The sequence below is a fragment of the Petromyzon marinus genome, chromosome 48 (assembly GCF_048934315.1).
Source record: "Petromyzon marinus isolate PM22_M1 ecotype Great Lakes invasive population chromosome 48, UKy_Petmar_22M1.pri1.0, whole genome shotgun sequence".
Lineage (NCBI taxonomy): Eukaryota > Metazoa > Chordata > Hyperoartia > Petromyzontiformes > Petromyzontidae > Petromyzon > Petromyzon marinus.
This window is the reverse complement of record NC_133714.1, coordinates 6945406-6972468: the sequence shown is the minus strand read 5'-3', so window position 1 is coordinate 6972468 and position 27063 is coordinate 6945406. Positions and strand designations below refer to the sequence as shown.

General features: G+C 42.6%; 1 protein-coding gene across 4 annotated transcripts; it reads right to left on the bottom strand.

Moving 5' to 3' along the window:
* Positions 1-1291: 1291 nt before the first annotated feature.
* On the bottom strand, positions 1292-27063 carry LOC116952804 (ankyrin repeat and SOCS box protein 11-like). 4 transcript variants are annotated; one of them, XM_032972474.2, is made up of 4 exons: positions 24761-27063; positions 23264-23457; positions 5112-5240; positions 1292-1763 (listed from the first exon to the last, which is right to left on the bottom strand). In XM_032972474.2, exons 1-4 carry the CDS (start codon positions 25044-25046, stop codon positions 1422-1424), a joined length of 951 nt encoding a protein of 316 aa, XP_032828365.1. In that variant the 5' UTR covers positions 25047-27063; the 3' UTR covers positions 1292-1421. The 4 variants fall into 4 exon arrangements, with proteins under 4 accessions (XP_032828365.1, XP_032828366.1, XP_032828367.1 ...); XM_032972475.2 differs by having other exon boundaries at positions 1292-1721; positions 24761-27062; XM_032972476.2 differs by having other exon boundaries at positions 24866-27060.

The window sequence follows — 27063 nt, the reverse complement described above, 5'->3', positions numbered from 1 at the left end:
TCGATGTCACGTGTCCAGGGGCCACGTGATATCGATGTCACGTGTAGCTAATCGAGCGTGCAGGCGGCCCAACTGCCCTTGGCCGCGAGGGCCGGAGAGGGAGGCTCAGGTGCCGGGCTAGAAGGCGACGGGGTGGGGGGTGAATTATACAAGGTCACTGTAATTCTCGTGAAGATGATCCGCGATGGACGAAGCTGCTGGTAAATGTGCAAAAGTGCGGCCGAGTTAAGCAAAGAGTCGCGTGAAGACCCGCAACCGGAGCAGCGTACAAGAGCTAACGGCAACGATCCGTATTTTTGTTTAGGTTCAGCCGCACGGTGGTGGTTTTTATACCAAAATTCTCGGTCAATAAACCCCCCCCCCCCACCACCGCTCCCACCGACGGCCCCCGGCGAGATTGTCACCGTTGTCAAAGGCGTGAAACCCAAAAATTCGTTTACTTGTTAACTCTCGGCAAATACGCAAGTGAATTTTCACACTCACACTCTGCTACATAAGACACCTGCCGGCTTCCGTGCCGCTCACCCAAATGCTTCCCAAGACGAACGAACGTCGGGAAGCGTCGAGCATGAATCCCCACGAGCGAGCTCGCGTGGCGTCTCTTCAGCTTGGTTAGTCTTTTACCCCCCCCCTCCCCCTCCCCCCCTCAAGTGTTCTCTGGACCGTGTTGCCGGCATCGCGCAGCGAGACCAAGACAATCCGCTCGGGTTCTCTCGCCGGCTCGGGTTCTCTCGCCGGCTCGGTCCAACCCTTCGCGTCGGGGACAGCGGCAGCTTCTTTCCCAATCTCCACTTCCGCGTAGGCGCCTGCCAGGTTAAATTTTGATTGAAAGCTTTCGTGACTGCAGGGATTCATATTCTCGGTTCTCTTCGGTAAAGTCACCACCACGTAGAAGGGAAACGGTAAAATAATTAAAAAAAATATATAAAACAATAAAATTCTCGCGACGTTTCGACTGCAACACGAGCAATCGTCATCAGGTGTGAAAACCACAGCAAGAAAATTTGAAAAAAATAACCGCCGCTTTTTTCAAATTTTCTTGCCGCGATTTTTCACACCTGACGATGATGATTGCTTCTTGTGTTGCAGTCGAAACGTCGTGAGAATTTTATTGTTTCATATATTTTCATTATTTTATTGTTTCCCTTCTACGTGGTGACTTTACTGAAAGAACCAAGAATACGCCTGCCAAGTTATAAGACGCAACCCCCAACCACTCTCCGTCCCCCCCCCACCCAAACTTTGGTGTAAAAAAACAAAACAGGTGGGGACCCCCCCCCCCCCCCACACACACACCTCCCTTCTCTCTCCACTGCTCACAGCAGCAGCAGCAGCAGCAGCAGGGGTAGACGAAAATGTTCCCCCACCTCCACTACCATCCCCGCCGCAAGACAGCAACGCCCGTCGCGCGACAGCCAATTTCACGTCCGCGCGGCGGCGGCGGCGCCCAGCTGGTCCGCCCTCGAGTCGTGCACGGGCAGCAGGAGGAGGAGGAGGCCCTCGTCGGCGAGGCACTGCGCCAGGTCGTCGAACATGAGGTAGCTCTCCAGGACGGCGGGCAGGCACAGGCGTCGCACGGCCTCCCTCCTCGGCCGCGCCAGCTGGCGCGCGATGCGGACCCGTGCCAGGTGCTTGAGAGAGCGCGGGGTGCCCGCGCAGCCCTCCAGCCACGACACCACCGACGCCCGCGTCGCCAGCTGCTTCGGTACCTCGCCGGTCTTCTGCCCGGCGAGAATTTCCGCCCCGTAGCAGAAATGTTGAATCTGCAGTTTGGTTATCTTGCCATCTCATACAAACTCAAAGTCGCGCCCTCATGCCGAGGCGCGTTACGACAATGATGGAAGTTGTACACGGGACGCCAGCGGTCGAGACGATAAAGAGTAGCGGGGGTCGTTGTTAAAAGCGGTGGTGTAGTTATGGTGGTGTAGTTATGGTGGTGTAGTTATGGTGGTGTAGTTATGGTGGTGTAGTTATGGTGGTGTAGTTATGGTGGCAGTTGGGACAGGCGGGAGTGGTTAAGGAGGGATTGGGGTAGTGGTAGTGGAAGAGGTAGTGATAGGGTTAGTGATAGGGGTCGGGGTAGTGATAGGAGAAGAGGTAGTGATATGGGTTGTGATATGTGATATGGGTATTGCTAGGCCTGGTTGTAGCTGGGGAGTGGGGTTAGTGAGTAGCAGTAGCAGGATGATGGACAAGGGAGAGAGATGGCGGTTGTTTTAAGGGAGGAGCGGAAGCAGCTTAGAGTGAAGATGATTGCTCTGTGTGCTGCAGGGGGAGTTGGTTGAGTTAAGGGGAGCGAGATGGGAGAAGGAACGGGAGAGCGAGACTGGGCGTAGGCTGAGGGAGCCACAGAGGAGGACAGTGGAGATTGGGAGCGTTGTAAGTTAAATCAGTAAATGGGTTAAAAAAATAGGTGAAACACTTAGAATATAACACAATATTACATCGGGTAAAATGATTAGCCTTAGCGTGTTATTCTGTCATCTCGATACCGTCCACTATTAGCAGCCAAGTCCGTCAATGGACCTGCTCCCCTAACCACCCGACCAACACCTCAGTGCCGACCTCGCAAGGACACCGATGACACAATTTGTTTTATATTTTTGCGTTTTTCTCCGTTTGTGCCCCTTTTTCTTTCTTTAACCAACTGTAATCCCGATTGTGCTATCAGCATCGTGTCACCAGATGAAGATTCAATTTGAATCTCTAGCAGGGCAGTGCACCCGTTCATTTTGGTGGAATTAGATAGCTATGCTGCTCACGAAGGGTGCCTTAGCCTGGCTGAGAGAGCTATGCTGCTCACAAAGAGTGCCTTAGCCTGGCTGAGAGAGATACGATGCTCTTGAAGAGTGCGTTTGCCTGGCTGAGAGAGCTACACTGCTCACGAAGAGTGCCTTAGCCTGGCTTAGAGAGCTATGCTGCTCAAGAAGGGTGCCTTAGCCTGGCTGAGAGAGCTATGCTGCTCAAGATGAGTACTTAAGCCTGACTGATAGAGCTATGCTGCTCTTGAAGAGTACCTTAGCCTGGCTTAGAGCGCTAGGCTGCTCACAAAGAGTGCCTTACCCTGGCTAAGGCACTCTTCGTGAACCTGCTCTTGAAGAGTACCTTAGTCTGGCTGAGCTACCCTGCTCTTGAAGGGTGTCTTAGCCTGACTGAGAGTTACCCTGCTCTCAAAGAGTACCTTAAGCCTGACTGAGAGAGCTACCTTGCTCTTGAAGAGTACCTTAAGCCTGGCTAAAAGGGCCAGGCTAAGGTACTATTTAAGAGCAGCGTAGCCAAGGGAGACCAGTTAGTGTGTACGTATCTCATAGCAGGTTTTGTTTAATTTTCTATTTGAGTCAGGTCAAAGGTGCCGTTAGCTTTGGAAACTCTGGAGGGTTTCATGTTAGGCATCGGAGAGTTTAATTTCACCCGCTGGCGCATGCGGGGAAATGTGACGCTGGGGTCCTTTGCAGCGAGGAGAGGACAGAGTCCCCTCCAAGCCCCCCCAGCGATGCCCTGAAATTTAGGGGTCAAGAAAACCAGCGAGTTGTCCGCGTGCCCGGATGGTGGAAAAGTGACTCTTCCATCGATGTTCCGTCTTCCCACGAATCATAAAATAAAAACCGTCTCTTTACTTTTCGTTTAATTTTTGTGCACCGCTGAAACCTTTTTCCCACGCTATCCCCTTTCGCAATTCACCCTGCTCGGTCGGCGTTAGCCGCTGAGGGTCGTCACGGCTTTCTCTTTTCATTCCTGTTGCTTCCGTGCCTCCACCCCCCTGGTACTGTTCCCAATCCGCTGTAATGTGCACAGATGCCCACTTTACGGGGGGGAGGGGGGGGGGCGATATTGGCACGTAAAATTAATATTGAGCGATTCATTGAAATTGAGAGCGTGCGGATCGTTACTGCAACTATCTGCTCCGAGCGTGCCACGTTTTTGTCAAGCGGAGTAATTAAATAAGCCGTTCCGCCAATGGACAGCTTCACACATCGGGCAACCTCACATTCAAAAATGCCTAAATTCTAACTCCACATATGGGGCGTTATTTTTGAAGGCGGCTAATTTGCAGCCCAGGAAAATACGGAGTATTTCCGGGCAAATTTCATTGGTTTGGCACTCGCACAAAAATGAACGTGCCATCACCATTCCAGAGCGGGCTAAAACGTTTTTCGAGTACATCCGGCACTGTGGCGAAACCGGGCAAACAGTTGTCTCATTTTCTTTGGTTCTTTCGGTAAAGTCACGTAGAACGAGAATAAAACAATAAATTGATAAAATAAAATAACACAATAATATTCTCACGACGTTTCGGCCACAACACAAGCGGCCTTCATCAGGTGAAGGGACGAGACTGTCTGCTAGGACAGCGCTGGAGTTGTCTCATTGTTGCTGCCCTTTGTCGAATATGACACCGGCGCAACGTCCACTCTGCCGAGTTGGCGCTCCGAAGTCAGGTGAAGCGAGGTCAGGTGGCGCCTACGACGGCCTGCGTATTAGTCACGCAGCACGGTGACGTCACGTGACATGCGTGGCACCCTGGGGGCACCGAGACGAATGGTCGCGATCGCGCCTTTCGCTGTCCAGAAGTCACGCTGCTCGTGCGTTGTCGTCAATCAAACCATTGGTACATTCCCACTGCCTGAAATGTCGCCTATTACACATGTTACTGTTGCTCATTCTCTTCCGCTTGCCTCCCCCCCCCTCGCCCCTCCACTCCTTCTCGTCCCTCCCTTACCCCCCCCCCCCCCATCGCTGTCACTCATTCCTCAATCTTTGTACGCCCGTCAACTACGTCATCGTTTTGCAAGCTACGTCAAGCGCCTTGAGCGAAGGCGCTCTGTTAATATAAATTAGGATTAGAATTAGACTATATTGTTGGCGAATGTGTTCAGTTTTGATTATTACGTTTCACGTAGTCTGCAGTAGCTTCGCAGTCGGGGCCCGATGACTGCTGCCCCCATTTTACAAACCCGACAGCGGCACTCTCTTTCCGATAACGTCACGCACGGGATCTTAAACATCCGGCCTGCGTTGGGTCTCGAACCGCAAACATATGCCGCAAGAGGCAAAAACGCGTCACAGCTCGGCCATGCCCCTAATTATGCTACCCAACAGGGCGTCGTTACCTTGTTCCTGTAGGTCATGACGGCGCCAGCGTGCACCAGCAGGCGCAGCCCGTCCAGATGGCCGTTGCACGCCGCCAGGTACATCGGCGTGACCCCCCACTTGTCCGACTGGTTCACATCCGCACCGTGCTGTAGTCGGACAGAGGCGTCTCGGTGTTGGCGACGTGCGTCGACAAAGGGGCAAGCGAGCATTTGGGGAGGGCTTCGTTGAAGGGGAGTGCATGCGGTATGCAAACAAAACTGATTCGTCCGTTCAGTGATTCTCAGGGCTCAGGGTACGTTGCGGCTAAAAGGGCGGGCAGGAGGGGGCGGTCAGCAAAATCCATTGCTGCCCCTGTACTAAAATGCTCCCACATCTACGCACCCTGACTTTACCAACCCCTGCACGGTGAAGTACGGAGCGTTCTGATTGGTCAGCGATGATGGACAGACACTGGATGGACAAAATCATTTTTACAATCATCTCTCGGTCATCACGGTGGCGAGATGTTAACTACCTCGCCTGGTATACACGAGGCTGTGGGTTCGATCCCGACCCTGACGCCTGTCTATTTGGAGTTTGCGTGTTCTCCCTGTGGTCGCGTGGATATTTCCCCGGATCCTCCAGTTTTTTCCTCCACATTTAGAATCAACGTGCGTTTAAGAGTAATTTGGCTGCTATACATTTCCACGTGATAAGCCCACTTTTTTGAGCCATCATTTGTGGCCAGGTCGTTTCTGAAAAGGAGCTATATAGCTCAGTGGAGCTTACCTGGTAAAATACAAATGAATAAATAACGTAGCGGGAAGGAGTGGCCCAGACAAAACAAAAACACAGCAACAGAAAATATCTGTAAATTAGGGGCAAACATGTGGATTGTGTCACCTGTTGCTACTGTTTCGGTCCACTTGCCGATGCTTGTGCGGTCAAGTGGGCACTGGGTCACTGACCCTTCTTCACGAGTAAGGTCCATGCACGCGTAAATCGATTTCGCAAGCACGGTTAATCCGTAAGATGGGTTTCAGTTTCAGTTTCTTTATTTTTGGTATAGCCCTGTGAGCCATTCGGCTCTTGAATCGGGTGCAACCGCAACAAACAAAAAAACAAAAACACGAACAAGAAAGCTTCTTAAAGTGACTATGTGTGACTGTGCAAACAGAAAATCCATGAAAAAAACCAGCAAAATATTCCTGAAAAAAGCACCGTACACCAACGCTGTGTGCAAAAAATCCCAGTGGGATGCAAGTCAAACAACAACAACCACAAGAAAACTTAGATTAAGGCCATCATTCTAACTCCGTACTACAACAAAACAAACATGTCCAAACCAAAAAACCATAATTGCAACGTAACAGAGATCATAGGGACTGTGACCGAATTTTTACAATAAACTACATAAATAACATGCAACACCAAATCCTAGAGCCATAACTGGCTCTAGGATAATCGAGTAACTCCTTTCACAGCCATGCTATTTCAACTTGACATCAGCCTGCAGCCAGCCATGTTTGAATTAATTCTGTAAACTTTTCTTTTGATTTGGTAAACATTTTGATCATGACCAGATGCTGCCACTAGATGGCAGCAGACGCGGCAGTGTAGCGGTAAACGTGATGCCCGCCGAACCAGGCGACGACCCAAATCACGATTCCTGCTCACGGCCAACACCAGCAACGATTATCTGAACGGGTTCTGGGCCTCCCCCCACTCGGTCGATTCCGCCTTAAATGAGTAGCTGGTGCGGTGTGTAAACATCGGCACTGGGGCTACAAAGGTGGCCAGTTGTGGTGCCGGCCACACAATCCCCCCCTGGGCCTTTAGAGGTGCTCGCTAACAGCACTTGCCCCGACAGTGTGGTGAAGGCTATACGGGATGCCTTTGTCTTCGTGTGGCCCGCAAACAAAATCGAACATTTGTTCACGTGAAATGTCTGGACCAGAAAAGGGGATAGGCATTGTCGGGTGCCGAGAACGAAATAAATTACATTTACAACAGTAAGGTTTCCAAGGGGCTGTATGTCACCACAAATAATTTGTTGGCCGAGAGGAGGCCAAACTAATAAGTGTATAGAAGTAAACAACAGACGGGGCCCCCTGTGGAAGGGGTCACTGTAGTTAACATCTCGCCACGGTGACTCAGATGTTTTCCCTGCCACATTTAGAATCAACATGTGCGTGAGAGTATTTAGCTGCTATAAATGTCCATGTGACAAGCCACTTCGTTCTCAGCTATCATTTGTTATGGCCGGGTAGCTTCTGGAAAAAAAGGAGCGATATATAACTCAGTGGGCCTTACCTGGTAAAAATTGAAAGAAGAGTATATATTGATATAATAAGACTATAACAGCTGTTAAGATGTTCAAACAGCATGCAAACAAACATGATCCGATAAAATATGCATTGTCTTTGAAACTGATTGGCCTACACCAGACGAATCATTAAACATATTATCAAAGCATGTTTGTTTTGCATGTTTTGCCACAACTACAGCGAGTGAAAAAAGTATTTGATCCCCTGCTGATTTTGTACGTTTGCCCACTGACAAAGAAATGATCAGTCTATCATTTTAATGGTAGGTTTATTTGAACAGTGAGAGGCAGAATAACAAGAAAATCCAGAAAAACGCATGTCAAAAATTGTATTAATTGATTTGCATTTTAATGAGGGAAATAAGTATTTGACCCCTCTGCAAAACATGACTTAGTACTTGGTGGCAAAACCCTTTTTGGCAATCACAGAGGTCAGACATTTCTTGTAGTTGGCCACCAGGTTTGCACACATCTCAGGAGGGATTTTGTCCCACTCCTCTTTGCAGATCTTCTCCAAGTCATTAAGGTTTCGAGGCTGACGTTTGGCAACTCGAACCTTCAGCTCCCTCCACAGATTTTCTATGGGATTAAGGTCTGGAGACAAGCTAGGCCACTCCAGGACCTTAATGTGCTTCTTCTTGAGCCACTCCTTTGTTGCCTTGGCCGTGTGTTTTGGGTCATTGTCATGCTGGAATACCCATCCACGACCCATTTCAATGCCCTGGCTGAGGGAATGAGGTTCTCACCCAAGATTTGACGGTACATGGCCCCGTCCATCGTCCGTTTGATGCAGTGAAGTTGTCCTGTCCCCTTAGCAGAAAAACACCCCCAAAGCATGTTTCCACCTCCATGTTTGATGGTGGGGATGGTGTTCTTGGGGTCATAGGCAGCATTCCTCCTCCTCCAAACACGGCGAGTTGAGTTGATGCCAAAGAGCTCCATTTTGGTCTCATCTGACCGCAACACTTTCACCCAGTTGTCCTCTGAATCATTCCGATGTTCATTGGCAAACTTCAGATGGGCATGTAAATGTGCTTTCTTGAGCAGAGGGACCTTGCGGGCGCTGCAGGATTTCAGTCCTTCACGGCGTAGTGTGTTACCAATTATTTTCTTGGTGACTATGGTCCCAGCTGCCTTGAAATCATTGACAAGATCCTCTCGTGTAGTTGTGGGCTGATTCCTCACCGTTCTCATGATCATTGCAACTCCACGAGGTGAGATCTTGCATGGAGCCCCAGGCCGAGGGAGATTGACAGTTCTCTTGTGTTTCTTCCATTTGCGAATAATCGCACCAACTGTTGTCACCTTCTCACCAAGCTGCTTAGCAATGGTCTAGTAGCCCATTCCAGCCTTGTGTAGGTTTACAATCTTGTCCCTGACATCCTTGGAGAGCTCTCTGGTCTTGGCCATGGTGGAGAGTTTGGAATCTGATTGATTGATTGCTTCTGTGGACAGGTGTCTTTTATACAGGTAACAAGCTGCGATTAGGAGCAAACCCTTTAAGAGTGTGCTCCTAATCTCAGCTCGTTACCTGTATAAAAAACACCTGGAAAGCCAGAAATCGTTCTGATTGAGAGGGGGTCAAATACTTATTTCCCTCATTAAAATGCAAATCAAATTATAACATTTTTGACATGCGTTTTTCTGGAATTTCTTGTTGTTATTCTGTCTCTCACTGTTCAAATAAACCTACCATTACAATTATAGACTGATCATTTCTTTGTCAGTGGGCAAACGTACAAAATCAGCAGGAGATCAAATACTTTTTCCCCTCACTATATGTGTGGTTAATGCAGACTTGATGCCTTGCAAAAAGGTTCCTATTTGATGTTTGTACATCTTTACACCTGTTTTATTTCCGAGAAGGGTAAAACCTATGTTTTGTCATCATTCTTGATACTGGCAAAAAGGTCCCATATATACACATTGATAATGACCTGTATAAGGTCCCATTGATACATATTGATAATGACCTGTATAAGGTCCCATTGATACATGTTGATAATGACCTGTATAGAGTCCCATTGATACATATTGATAATGACCTGTATAAGGTCTCATATACACACATTGATAATGACCTGTATAAGGTCCCATTGATACACATTGATAATGACCTGTATAAGGTCCCATTGATACACATTGATAATTACCTGTATAAGGTCCCATTGATACACATTGATAATTACCTGTATAAGGTCCCATTGATACACATTGATAATGACCTGTATAAGGTCCCATTGATACACATTGATAATGACCTGTATAATATCCCATTGATACATATTGATAATTACCTGTATAATATCCCATTGATACACATTGATAATGACCTGTATAAGGTCCCATTGATACACATTGATAATGACCTGTATAAGGTCCCATTGATACACATTGATAATTGACCTGTATAAGGTCTCATATATACACACTGATAATGACCTGTATAAGGTCCCATTGATACACATTGATAATGACCTGTATAATGTCCCATTGATACATATTGATCATTACCTGTATAAGGTTCCATTGATACACATTGATAATGACCTGTATAAGGTCCCATTGATACACATTGATAATGACCTGTATAATGTCCCATTGATACACATTGATACTGTATAAGGTCCCATTGATACACATTGATAATGACCTGTATAAGGTCCCATTGATACATATTGATAATGACCTGTATAAGGTCCCATTGATACACATTGATAATGACCTGTATAATGTCCCATTGATACACGCTGATAATGACCTGTATAAAGTCCCATTGATACACATTGATAATTACCTGTATAAGGTCCCATTGATACACATTGATAATGACCTGTATAAAGTCCCATTGATACACATTGATAATGACCTGTATAAGGTCCCATTGATACATATTGATAATGACCTGTATAAGGTCCCATTGATACACATTGATAATGACCTGTATAAGGTCCCATTGATACACGTTGATAATGACCTGTATAAGGTCCCATTGATACACATTGATAATGACCTGTATAGAGTCCCATTGATACACATTGATAATTACCTGTATAAGGTCCCGTTGATACACATTGATAATGACCTGGATAAAGTCCCATTGATACACGTTGATAATTACCTGTATAATGTCCCATTGATACACATTGATAATGACCTGTATAAGGTCCCATTGATACACATTGATAATGACCTGTATAAGGTCCCATTGATACACATTGATAATGACCTGTATAAGGTCCCATTGATACACATCGATAATGACCTGTATAAGGTCCCATTGATACACATTGATAATTGACCTGTATAAGGTCCCATTGATACACATTGATAATGACCTGTATAAGGTCCCATTGATACACATTGATAATGAACTGTATACGGTCCCATTGATACACATTGATAATGATCTGTATAAGGTCCCATTGATACACATTGATAATGACCTGTATAAGGTCCCATTGATACACATTGATAATGACCTGTATAAGGTCCCATTGATACATATTGATAATGACCTGTATAAGGTCCCATTGATATACATTGATAATCACCTGTATAAGGTCCCATTGATACACGTTGATAATGACCTGTATAAGGTCCCATTGATACACATTGATAATGACCTGTATAGAGTCCCATTGATACACATTGATAATTACCTGTATAAGGTCCCGTTGATACACATTGATAATGACCTGGATAAAGTCCCATTGATACACGTTGATAATTACCTGTATAATGTCCCATTGATACACATTGATAATGACCTGTATAAGGTCCCATTGATACACATTGATAATTGACCTGTATAAGGTCCCATTGATACACATTGATAATGACCTGTATAAGGTCCCATTGATACACATTGATAATGACCTGTATAAGGTCCCATTGATACACATTGATAATGACCTGTATAAGGTCCCATTGATACACATTGATAATGACCTGTATAAGGTCCCATTGATACACATTGATACTGACCTGTATAAGGTCCCATTGATACACATTGATAATGACCTGTATAAGGTCCCATTGATACACATTGATAATGACCTGTATAAGGTCCCATTGATACACATTGATAATGACCTGTATAAGGTCCCATTGATACACATTGATAATGACCTGTATAATGTCCCATTGATACACATTGATAATGACCTGTATAAGGTCCCATTGATACACATTGATAATGACCTGTATAATGTCCCATTGATACACATTGATAATTACCTGTATAAGGTCCCGTTGATTAACATTGATAATGACCTGGATAAAGTCCCATTGATACACGTTGATAATTACCTGTATAAGGTCCCATTGATACACATTGATAATGACCTGTATAAGGTCCCATTGATACACATTGATAATTGACCTGTATAAGGTCCCATTGATACACATTGATACTGACCTGTATAAGGTCCCATTGATACACATTGATAATGACCTGTATAAGGTCCCATTGATACACATTGATAATGACCTGTATAAGGTCCCATTGATACACATTGATAATTGACCTGTATAAGGTCCCATTGATAGACATTGATAATTACCTGTATAAGGTCCCGTTGATACACATTGATAATGACCTGGATAAAGTCCCATTGATACACGTTGATAATTACCTGTATAATGTCCCATTGATACACATTGATAATGACCTGTATAAGGTCCCATTGATACACATTGATAATTGACCTGTATAAGGTCCCATTGATACACATTGATAATGACCTGTATAAGGTTCCATTGATACACATTGATAATGACCTGTATAAGGTCCCTTTGATACACATTGATAATGACCTGTATAAGGTCCCATTGATACACATTGATACTGACCTGTATAAGGTCCCATTGATACACATTGATAATGACCTGTATAAGGTCCCATTGATACACATTGATAATGACCTGTATAAGGTCCCATTGATACACATTGATAATGACCTGTATAAGGTCCCATTGATACACATTGATAATTACCTGTATAAGGTCCCGTTGATTAACATTGATAATGACCTGGATAAGGTCCCTTTGATACACATTGATAATGACCTGTATAAGGTCCCATTGATACACATTGATACTGACCTGTATAAGGTCCCATTGATACACATTGATAATGACCTGTATAAGGTCCCATTGATACACATTGATAATGACCTGTATAAGGTCCCATTGATACACATTGATAATGACCTGTATAAGGTCCTATTGATACACATTGATAATGACCTGTATAATGTCCCATTGATACACATTGATAATGACCTGTATAAGGTCCCATTGATACACATTGATAATGACCTGTATAATGTCCCATTGATACACATTGATAATTACCTGTATAAGGTCCCGTTGATTAACATTGATAATGACCTGGATAAAGTCCCATTGATACACGTTGATAATTACCTGTATAAGGTCCCATTGATACACATTGATAATGACCTGTATAAGGTCCCATTGATACACATTGATAATTGACCTGTATAAGGTCCCATTGATACACATTGATACTGACCTGTATAAGGTCCCATTGATACACATTGATAATGACCTGTATAAGGTCCCATTGATACACATTGATAATGACCTGTATAAGGTCCCATTGATACACATTGATAATTGACCTGTATAAGGTCCCATTGATACACATTGATAATGACCTGTATAAGGTCCCATTGATACACACTGATAATGACCTGTATAAGGTCCCATTGATACACATTGATAATGACCTGTATAAGGTCCCATTGATACACATCGATAATGACCTGTATAAGGTCCCGCTGATACACATTGATAATGACCTGTATAAGGTCCCATTGATACACATCGATAATGACCTGTATAAGGTCCCGTTGATACACATTGATAATGACCTGTATAAGGTCCCATTGATACACATTGATAATGACCTGTATAAGGTCCCATTGATACACATTGATAATGACCTGTATAAGGTCCCATTGATACACATTGATAATTGACCTGTATAAGGTCCCATTGATACACATTGATAATGACCTGTATAAGGTCCCATTGATACACACTGATAATGACCTGTATAAGGTCCCATTGATACACATTGATAATGACCTGTATAAGGTCCCATTGATACACATCGATAATGACCTGTATAAGGTCCCGCTGATACACATTGATAATGACCTGTATAAGGTCCCATTGATACACATCGATAATGACCTGTATAAGGTCCCGTTGATACACATTGATAATGACCTGTATAAGGTCCCATTGATACACATTGATAATGACCTGTATAAGGTCCCATTGATACACATTGATAATGACCTGTATAAGGTCCCATTGATACACATTGATAATTGACCTGTATAAGGTCCCATTGATACACATTGATAATGACCTGTATAAGGTCCCATTGATACACACTGATAATGACCTGTATAAGGTCCCATTGATACACATTGATAATGACCTGTATAAGGTCCCATTGATACACATCGATAATGACCTGTATAAGGTCCCGTTGATACACATTGATAATGACCTGTATAAGGTCCCATTGATACACATCGATAATGACCTGTATAAGGTCCCGTTGATACACATTGATAATGACCTGTATAAGGTCCCATTGATACACATTGATAATGACCTGTATAAGGTCCCATTGATACACATTGATAATGACCTGTATAAGGTCCCATTGATACACATTGATAATGACCTGTATAAGGTCCCATTGATACACATTGATAATGACCTGTATAAGGTCCCATTGATACACATTGATAATTGACCTGTATAAGGTCCCATTGATACACATTGATAATGACCTGTATAAGGTCCCATTGATAGACATTGATAATTACCTGTATAAGGTCCCGTTGATACACATTGATAATGACCTGGATAAAGTCCCATTGATACACGTTGATAATTACCTGTATAATGTCCCATTGATACACATTGATAATGACCTGTATAAGGTCCCATTGATACACATTGATAATTGACCTGTATAAGGTCCCATTGATACACATTGATAATGACCTGTATAAGGTCCCATTGATACACATTGATAATGACCTGTATAAGGTCCCTTTGATACACATTGATAATGACCTGTATAAGGTCCCATTGATACACATTGATACTGACCTGTATAAGGTCCCATTGATACACATTGATAATGACCTGTATAAGGTCCCATTGATACACATTGATAATGACCTGTATAAGGTCCCATTGATACACATTGATAATGACCTGTATAAGGTCCTATTGATACACATTGATAATGACCTGTATAATGTCCCATTGATACACATTGATAATGACCTGTATAAGGTCCCATTGATACACATTGATAATGACCTGTATAATGTCCCATTGATACACATTGATAATTACCTGTATAAGGTCCCGTTGATTAACATTGATAATGACCTGGATAAAGTCCCATTGATACACGTTGATAATTACCTGTATAAGGTCCCATTGATACACATTGATAATGACCTGTATAAGGTCCCATTGATACACATTGATAATTGACCTGTATAAGGTCCCATTGATACACATTGATACTGACCTGTATAAGGTCCCATTGATACACATTGATAATGACCTGTATAAGGTCCCATTGATACACATTGATAATGACCTGTATAAGGTCCCATTGATACACATTGATAATTGACCTGTATAAGGTCCCATTGATACACATTGATAATGACCTGTATAAGGTCCCATTGATACACACTGATAATGACCTGTATAAGGTCCCATTGATACACATTGATAATGACCTGTATAAGGTCCCATTGATACACATCGATAATGACCTGTATAAGGTCCCGCTGATACACATTGATAATGACCTGTATAAGGTCCCATTGATACACATCGATAATGACCTGTATAAGGTCCCGTTGATACACATTGATAATGACCTGTATAAGGTCCCATTGATACACATTGATAATGACCTGTATAAGGTCCCATTGATACACATTGATAATGACCTGTATAAGGTCCCATTGATACACATTGATAATTGACCTGTATAAGGTCCCATTGATACACATTGATAATGACCTGTATAAGGTCCCATTGATACACACTGATAATGACCTGTATAAGGTCCCATTGATACACATTGATAATGACCTGTATAAGGTCCCATTGATACACATCGATAATGACCTGTATAAGGTCCCGTTGATACACATTGATAATGACCTGTATAAGGTCCCATTGATACACATCGATAATGACCTGTATAAGGTCCCGTTGATACACATTGATAATGACCTGTATAAGGTCCCATTGATACACATTGATAATGACCTGTATAAGGTCCCATTGATACACATTGATAATGACCTGTATAAGGTCCCATTGATACACATTGATAATGACCTGTATAAGGTCCCATTGATACACATTGATAATGACCTGTATAAGGTCCCATTGATACACATTGATAATTGACCTGTATAAGGTCCCATTGATACACATTGATAATGACCTGTATAAGGTCCCATTGATACACACTGATAATGACCTGTATAAGGTCCCATTGATACACATTGATAATGACCTGTATAAGGTCCCATTGATACACGTTGATAATGACCTGTATAAGGTCCCATTGATACACATTGATAATGACCTGTATAGAGTCCCATTGATACACATTGATAATTACCTGTATAAGGTCCCGTTGATACACATTGATAATGACCTGGATAAAGTCCCATTGATACACGTTGATAATTACCTGTATAATGTCCCATTGATACACATTGATAATGACCTGTATAAGGTCCCATTGATACACATTGATAATGACCTGTATAAGGTCCCATTGATACACATTGATAATGACCTGTATAAGGTCCCATTGATACACATCGATAATGACCTGTATAAGGTCCCATTGATACACATTGATAATTGACCTGTATAAGGTCCCATTGATACACATTGATAATGACCTGTATAAGGTCCCATTGATACACATTGATAATGACCTGTATAAGGTCCCATTGATACACATTGATAATGACCTGTATAAGGTCCCATTGATACACATTGATAATGACCTGTATAAGGTCCCATTGATACACATTGATAATGACCTGTATAAGGTCCCATTGATACATATTGATAATGACCTGTATAAGGTCCCATTGATATACATTGATAATGACCTGTATAAGGTCCCATTGATACACGTTGATAATGACCTGTATAAGGTCCCATTGATACACATTGATAATGACCTGTATAGAGTCCCATTGATACACATTGATAATTACCTGTATAAGGTCCCGTTGATACACATTGATAATGACCTGGATAAAGTCCCATTGATACACGTTGATAATTACCTGTATAATGTCCCATTGATACACATTGATAATGACCTGTATAAGGTCCCATTGATACACATTGATAATTGACCTGTATAAGGTCCCATTGATACACATTGATAATGACCTGTATAAGGTCCCATTGATACACATTGATAATGACCTGTATAAGGTCCCATTGATACACATTGATAATGACCTGTATAAGGTCCCATTGATACACATTGATAATGACCTGTATAAGGTCCCATTGATACACATTGATACTGACCTGTATAAGGTCCCATTGATACACATTGATAATGACCTGTATAAGGTCCCATTGATACACATTGATAATGACCTGTATAAGGTCCCATTGATACACATTGATAATGACCTGTATAAGGTCCCATTGATACACGTTGATAATGACCTGTATAATGTCCCATTGATACACATTGATAATGACCTGTATAACGTCCCATTGATACACATTGATAATGACCTGTATAATGTCCCATTGATACACATTGATAATTACCTGTATAAGGTCCCGTTGATTAACATTGATAATGACCTGGATAAAGTCCCATTGATACACGTTGATAATTACCTGTATAAGGTCCCATTGATACACATTGATAATTGACCTGTATAAGGTCCCATTGATACACATTGATACTGACCTGTATAAGGTCCCATTGATACACATTGATAATGACCTGTATAAGGTCCCATTGATACACATTGATAATGACCTGTATAAGGTCCCATTGATACACATTGATAATTGACCTGTATAAGGTCCCATTGATAGACATTGATAATTACCTGTATAAGGTCCCGTTGATACACATTGATAATGACCTGGATGAAGTCCCATTGATACACGTTGATAATTACCTGTATAATGTCCCATTGATACACATTGATAATGACCTGTATAAGGTCCCATTGATACACATTGATAATTGACCTGTATAAGGTCCCATTGATACACATTGATAATGACCTGTATAAGGTCCCATTGATACACATTGATAATGACCTGTATAAGGTCCCTTTGATACACATTGATAATGACCTGTATAAGGTCCCATTGATACACATTGATACTGACCTGTATAAGGTCCCATTGATACACATTGATAATGACCTGTATAAGGTCCCATTGATACACATTGATAATGACCTGTATAAGGTCCCATTGATACACATTGATAATGACCTGTATAAGGTCCCATTGATACACATTGATAATGACCTGTATAATGTCCCATTGATACACATTGATAATGACCTGTATAAGGTCCCATTGATACACATTGATAATGACCTGTATAATGTCCCATTGATACACATTGATAATTACCTGTATAAGGTCCCGTTGATTAACATTGATAATGACCTGGATAAAGTCCCATTGATACCCGTTGATAATTACCTGTATAAGGTCCCATTGATACACATTGATAATGACCTGTATAAGGTCCCATTGATACACATTGATAATTGACCTGTATAAGGTCCCATTGATACACATTGATACTGACCTGTATAAGGTCCCATTGATACACATTGATAATGACCTGTATAAGGTCCCATTGATACACATTGATAATGACCTGTATAAGGTCCCATTGATACACATTGATAATGACCTGTATAAGGTCCCATTGATACATATTGATAATGACCTGTATAAGGTCCCATTGATATACATTGATAATGACCTGTATAAGGTCCCATTGATACACGTTGATAATGACCTGTATAAGGTCCCATTGATACACATTGATAATGACCTGTATAGAGTCCCATTGATACACATTGATAATTACCTGTATAAGGTCCCGTTGATACACATTGATAATGACCTGGATAAAGTCCCATTGATACACGTTGATAATTACCTGTATAATGTCCCATTGATACACATTGATAATGACCTGTATAAGGTCCCATTGATACACATTGATAATTGACCTGTATAAGGTCCCATTGATACACATTGATAATGACCTGTATAAGGTCCCATTGATACACATTGATAATGACCTGTATAAGGTCCCATTGATACACATTGATAATGACCTGTATAAGGTCCCATTGATACACATTGATAATGACCTGTATAAGGTCCCATTGATACACATTGATACTGACCTGTATAAGGTCCCATTGATACACATTGATAATGACCTGTATAAGGTCCCATTGATACACATTGATAATGACCTGTATAAGGTCCCATTGATACACATTGATAATGACCTGTATAAGGTCCCATTGATACACATTGATAATGACCTGTATAATGTCCCATTGATACACATTGATAATGACCTGTATAACGTCCCATTGATACACATTGATAATGACCTGTATAATGTCCCATTGATACACATTGATAATTACCTGTATAAGGTCCCGTTGATTAACATTGATAATGACCTGGATAAAGTCCCATTGATACACGTTGATAATTACCTGTATAAGGTCCCATTGATACACATTGATAATTGACCTGTATAAGGTCCCATTGATACACATTGATACTGACCTGTATAAGGTCCCATTGATACACATTGATAATGACCTGTATAAGGTCCCATTGATACACATTGATAATGACCTGTATAAGGTCCCATTGATACACATTGATAATTGACCTGTATAAGGTCCCATTGATAGACATTGATAATTACCTGTATAAGGTCCCGTTGATACACATTGATAATGACCTGGATGAAGTCCCATTGATACACGTTGATAATTACCTGTATAATGTCCCATTGATACACATTGATAATGACCTGTATAAGGTCCCATTGATACACATTGATAATTGACCTGTATAAGGTCCCATTGATACACATTGATAATGACCTGTATAAGGTCCCATTGATACACATTGATAATGACCTGTATAAGGTCCCTTTGATACACATTGATAATGACCTGTATAAGGTCCCATTGATACACATTGATACTGACCTGTATAAGGTCCCATTGATACACATTGATAATGACCTGTATAAGGTCCCATTGATACACATTGATAATGACCTGTATAAGGTCCCATTGATACACATTGATAATGACCTGTATAAGATCCCATTGATACACATTGATAATGACCTGTATAATGTCCCATTGATACACATTGATAATGACCTGTATAAGGTCCCATTGATACACATTGATAATGACCTGTATAATGTCCCATTGATACACATTGATAATTACCTGTATAAGGTCCCGTTGATTAACATTGATAATGACCTGGATAAAGTCCCATTGATACCCGTTGATAATTACCTGTATAAGGTCCCATTGATACACATTGATAATGACCTGTATAAGGTCCCATTGATACACATTGATAATTGACCTGTATAAGGTCCCATTGATACACATTGATACTGACCTGTATAAGGTCCCATTGATACACATTGATAATGACCTGTATAAGGTCCCATTGATACACATTGATAATGACCTGTATAAGGTCCCATTGATACACATTGATAATTGACCTGTATAAGGTCCCATTGATACACATTGATAATGACCTGTATAAGGTCCCATTGATACACACTGATAATGACCTGTATAAGGTCCCATTGATACACATTGATAATGACCTGTATAAGGTCCCTTTGATACACATCGATAATGACCTGTATAAGGTCCCGTTGATACACATTGATAATGACCTGTATAAGGTCCCATTGATACACATCGATAATGACCTGTATAAGGTCCCGTTGATACACATTGATAATGACCTGTATAAGGTCCCATTGATACACATTGATAATGACCTGTATAAGGTCCCATTGATACACATTGATAATGACCTGTATAAGGTCCCATTGATACACATTGATAATTGACCTGTATAAGGTCCCATTGATACACATTGATAATGACCTGTATAAGGTCCCATTGATACACACTGATAATGACCTGTATAAGGTCCCATTGATACACATTGATAATGACCTGTATAAGGTCCCATTGATACACATCGATAATGACCTGTATAAGGTCCCGTTGATACACATTGATAATGACCTGTATAAGGTCCCATTGATACACATCGATAATGACCTGTATAAGGTCCCGTTGATACACATTGATAATGACCTGTATAAGGTCCCATTGATACACATTGATAATGACCTGTATAAGGTCCCATTGATACACATTGATAATTGACCTGTATAAGGTCCCATTGATACACATTGATAATGACCTGTATAAGGTCCCATTGATACACATTGATAATGACCTGTATAAGGTCCCATTGATACACATTGATAATGACCTGTATAAGGTCCCATTGATACACATTGATAATGACCTGTATAAGGTCCCATTGATACACATTGATACTGACCTGTATAAGGTCCCATTGATACACATTGATAATGACCTGTATAAGGTCCCATTGATACACATTGATAATGACCTGTATAAGGTCCCATTGATACACATTGATAATGACCTGTATAAGGTCCCATTGATACACATTGATAATGACCTGTATAATATCCCATTGATACACATTGATAATTACCTGTATAAGGTCCCATTGATACACATTGATAATGACCTGTATAAGGTCCCATTGATACACATTGATAATTGACCTGTATAAGGTCCCATTGATACACATTGATAATGACCTGTATAAGGTCCCATTGATACACATTGATAATGACCTGTATAAGGTCCCATTGATACACATTGATAATGACCTGTATAAGGTCCCATTGATACACATTGATAATGACCTGTATAAGGTCCCATTGATACACATTGATAATGACCTGTATAAGGTCCCATTGATACACATTGATAATGACCTGTATAAGGTCTCCCATTGATACACATTGATACTGACCTGTATAAGGTCCCATTGATACACATTGATAATGACCTGTATAAGGTCCCATTGATACACATTGATAATGACCTGTATAAGGTCCCATTGATACACATTGATAATGACCTGTATAAGGTCCCATTGATACACATTGATAATGACCTGTATAAGGTCCCATTGATACACATTGATAATTACCTGTATAAGGTCCCATTGATACACATTGATAATGACCTGTATAAGGTCCCATTGATACACATTGATAATGACCTGTATAAGGTCCCATTGATACACATTGATAATGACCTGTATAAGGTCCCATTGATACACATTGATAATGACCTGTATAAAGTCCCATTGATACACATTGATACTGACCTGTATAAGGTCCCATTGATACACATTGATAATGACCTGTATAAGGTCCCATTGATACACATTGATAATGACCTGTATAAGGTCCCATTGATACACATTGATAATGACCTGTATAAGGTCACATTGATACACATTGATACTGACCTGTATAAGGTCCCATTGATACACTTTGATAATGACCTCTATAAGGTCCCATTGATACACATTGATAATGACCTGTATAAGGTCCCATTGATACACATTGATAATGACCTGTATAAGGTCCCATTGATACACATTGATAATGACCTGTATAATATCCCATTGATACACATTGATAATTACCTGTATAAGGTCCCATTGATACACATTGATAATGACCTGTATAAGGTCCCATTGATACACATTGATAATTGACCTGTATAAGGTCCCATTGATACACATTGATAATGACCTGTATAAGGTCCCATTGATACACATTGATAATGACCTGTATAAGGTCCCATTGATACACATTGATAATGACCTGTATAAGGTCCCATTGATACACATTGATAATGACCTGTATAAGGTCCCATTGATACACATTGATAATGACCTGTATAAGGTCCCATTGATACACATTGATAATGACCTGTATAAGGTCTCCCATTGATACACATTGATACTGACCTGTATAAGGTCCCATTGATACACATTGATAATGACCTGTATAAGGTCCCATTGATACACATTGATAATGACCTGTATAAGGTCCCATTGATACACATTGATACTGACCTGTATAAGGTCCCATTGATACACATTGATAATGACCTGTATAATGTCCCATTGATACACGTTGATAATGACCTGTATAAGGTCCCATTGATACACATTGATAATGACCTGTATAAGGTCCCATTGATACACATTGATAATGACCTGTATAAGGTCCCGTTGATACACATTGATAATGACCTGTATAAGGTCCCATTGATACACATTGATAATGACCTGTATAAGGTCCCATTGATACACATTGATAATGACCTGTATAAGGTCCCGTTGATACACATTGATAATGACCTGTATAAGGTCCCATTGATACACATTGATAATGACCTGTATAACGTCCCATTGATACACATTGATAATGACCTGTATAAGGTCCCATTGATACACATTGATAATGACCTGTATAATGTCCCATTGATACACATTGATAATGACCTGTATAAGGTCCCATTGATACACATTGATAATGACCTGTATAAGCAGGATGGCGCAGTCCGGGTAGAGGCCAATGACCGTGTGTAGCGGGGTGCTGCCGTGCTTGCACTGGCTGTTGACGTCCGCGCCGTGGCCGATGAGCTGCTCCATGCACGCCCTGTGACCCTTGTACGCCGCCCAGTAGAGCGGCGTCTTCCCGTAGAAGTCTTTGCTGTCGCACGAGTCGGTGTCTGATGCCATTGCAAAAAACGACAGGGGCGGGGGGAGAGGGGAAATCACTGCAGCGCAAATTGGGGGCTGGGGGGGGGCTCAACAGGACATTTACATCACAGAGCTAGCTCTGTGATATCCGATGGGGAAAGTGCTGCCCTCCGATTGGGGGATCTGACGTCACTTGAAGGAATTACGGGTGGCGGCTCTGTGATATCGGGTGGGGATAGCGCTGCCCTCTAATTAGTGGATCTGAGGTCACTGGAAGGAATCACAAGTGGCGGCTCTGTGATATCCGATGGGGAAAGCGCTGCAGCTCCGTGTTATCCACTTCCGAACGGGGCTCCTGCGTCTCAGGGGCTTGACGCCGATAGTGCGACGGGGGATGATAAATCGGTGGGCAAATGGCGACAAGAGTTTGTAACGAGTTTACCGAGCCAAAGCAGACCCTGACGAATGTCCAATTACAGCGTGGTGGCACACACAAACGATCCGCCGCTTTCTTACGTACGCTGAACTTCTTTCGCACTGTAAGTAGCCAACCGTTCTAATCGGAGGGTGGTCGAGTGTGTGGATGAGTGACTATGTGAGTGGGTGAGTGACTATGCGAGTCTATGTACGTGTGTATGTTCAACTTCTTTCGCACCGTACGTGGTCAACCGTGCTGATTGGGAGGTTGCGGGGGGGAGGAAAACAAACTTACACACAAGAAGCAGTTCCAACAGCAAAGGCGTAGCTGTACATTCGACAGGCGCGAGGCCAGCATGTTTTGTTTGCTGTGAGCCAGTGGACGGCATGGGTCCTGGTACACAGAGTGATATGGGGCACCCGCTGTGCAGTTTCACCCGCTTTGCTGCTCGGTGTCTGGACGCGTCCAGCCTGTGCTACCTGGAGCACTTACACCACCTGCACTCAATAGCTCAATCAATGTTTAGCTCACACAAGTGGTGCCGAGTAAAAAAAAAAAAGTTTTCCTGATTGTGCTATTGGGGGTTAAGGTAATGAGTCCGAGTATCCATTCAGAACTCGTGTATAGCAAGTGCAACCCTTTATGTTGGGAAATGGCTCAAGGAATCAGATAATACAGAACTACTTCTGATTGCCATTTAATTGCCCTCTGGTCCACAAACCGCATTCGGATGTTCGCTGGACGACAGTCAAACCATTATCTTTAATTCTCAGTATGTTACTACAGGATATGTTTGCATCGGTATACAGGCAGACACCATCAACTCATTACAGTTAATAATTCTGTTGAATCCGAGGCTGCCGAAACCCAGATCAGAACCCGGCATCTCAGCGGCGTCAGCTCGGCACTCTGACCTCTGAACCACCCGGGCGCCCTCCTCTTCCACGGCCACACTTTCAAACCTGCACACCACGCACAGGGCGCACAACACACTACACAGCACGCAGCACAGCTGCTACCTGTCGCGTGCAGGAGGATGTTGAGTTTGTGGAGGTCACCCCGGCTGGCTGCGTAGTGCAGGTCTGTCCAGTTGTGGTCGTAGCTGGGGCAGCGCTTGCACCACCCGGACACCTTGCCGTCCGGGTCGCCTTCCGAGCGTTTGGTGCCAAACCATCTCAGCGAGCTGCCGTGTAAGCCCATGACCGTGGTTCCGTTATGTGAAGCGCCTGGAGGGGCGGGTCGGTGGAGGTGTCTCTCTCGTGGCAAGTAGGGCGAGGGATTATAGCTGGGGACGGTGCGGCGATGAAGACGGTGACGCGACAACAAATTATAATCGAGCACGTACTTTGTGCGTGGTCGATTACTCGGGCGACCTTTAAAAATGGAGGTCACCCCCACATACTGCCCTCCCTGAAGGTGGGAAACCCCCCCCCCCCTTACAAGCCACGCCCAGAGTGATGCAGGTGATGATGCTGTCACCAAGCCCCGTCCATTGCCTCCCGTCCAGCGGCACACGTGCGAAGAGAGATGCCACTTTTTTTCCCCTCCCTAAATATTTGTGTTGTCCGATTGGTCGAATGATCTAAATAATAATCGCCCTAGTAATCAATTACTTAAGTGGTCTGATAGAGAAGGATCGTGCACTTGGTACTGATTCAATTGAGGACTACCTGAGAAGCGCTTGAGGTGCAGGAAACGTGGTCTGATCTTGCTGTGTTATCTAATAATGTTTTGACAACTTATGATTCTTCACTTGCCCCCCACCCCCCAGGAGCGTATTCATAAAAGAAAAAGCTGATAAGACTACATATTGCTATACCCAGTAAATATTGTATCTGTCCGTCCGTTCATCCATCCATCACGTGTTTTCGGAGAATAACTTACAAAAGCCCAGAAGCAAATCGCTATGAAATTTACTACACAGCTTTATCTGCCCCAATCAATGCCCTGACGTGTCTGAGAGTAAGGGCAATCTGAAATTACGTGTTGGCACGGTTATCACGAATTGGGTGGTCGTAAATAATGATACTTGGAATCATATTCTTGGTTCTTTCGGTAAAGTCACGTAGAAGGGAAACAATAAAATAATAAAAAATATGAAACAATACCAAAAATATACTTGGAATCGTTTTAAATACCCACCGTGCTTGCGTTTGTAACCCGTTTGTACATCGAAATACCACCCCCCGAAGGATGTGGAAGAGGCTCCCTTAACAGACCCGTGGTTTTTGTTGTTATTTTTAACAATTTATTACTTAGAAACGGGAATCGTCAGAGTGACAATAATCTCAGAATTGATTAACTCGCTCCGTCAAATGTATCGAGTCGATTTAAAATCCTGAGATTATATGGGCAGGCCTGTTCGTAGTTCTCGGCGTGTGTCAAGGCCCTCTTTATGATTCTGCTCAGGATCAGTAATTGTTCAACAGTTAGTGCGAGTTAATGTTGTTAATTAACCTGCTTTGAAACGTCTTAAATAGGTTGTTTACTATTAGACGTGCCGAGGTCGTATTGTGCTCTCGCAATGCCTACTTTAATCGCCACGGCCGTTACCACTTTATTAAAATCATGACCGGTGCAGCCAGACGTTATTAAAATTTATATTCGACGTATGAGACACTTTTACAGTGCAACAACAACAAACAATAACCTTGATATATCATATACACTACGTTACCTATGCAGCACTTAACATTCTCACAAAAGCTAGGCTTCCTAAAGGCACGCGTTTAACTTGCTTGAGGCAACGGAAAACACCAACATCGTTAATAAATGCCGCGCTAAATTTTTTTAATAACCGCTGCTGCGCCTTCACACAAAAAGAAATAAAATAAAACGCGTAACTTGCCGCCTACGACACCCCCCCACACCCCCCTGCCCAACGCGATCACGGGGAGCAGGGAGCGCTCCACCCGGCCGAGGGATCCAGGCGAGCGCGTAGGCTTCGCTCCGTCCTCCTAGGCCTTCAACATAACGGTATCGTTAACGGAGACGGCGTGGAGATACATCAAACAACAACAACAATAACGACGACGCGATATGAATTATCGCGAACGTAGCTAGTTGGCTTATGAACCACCCGTTAATGTGCCGAGCGCCGTGAGTTTAGCAGGCTTGTTTGGCGGGCGATGGTTGCTGTGCGTTGTGAGGGGAACGCCCCTGTGGGTGTTGGCACAGGCAGAGGGGCAGGGCGAGCGGGAATAGCCCAGGGGTGGCA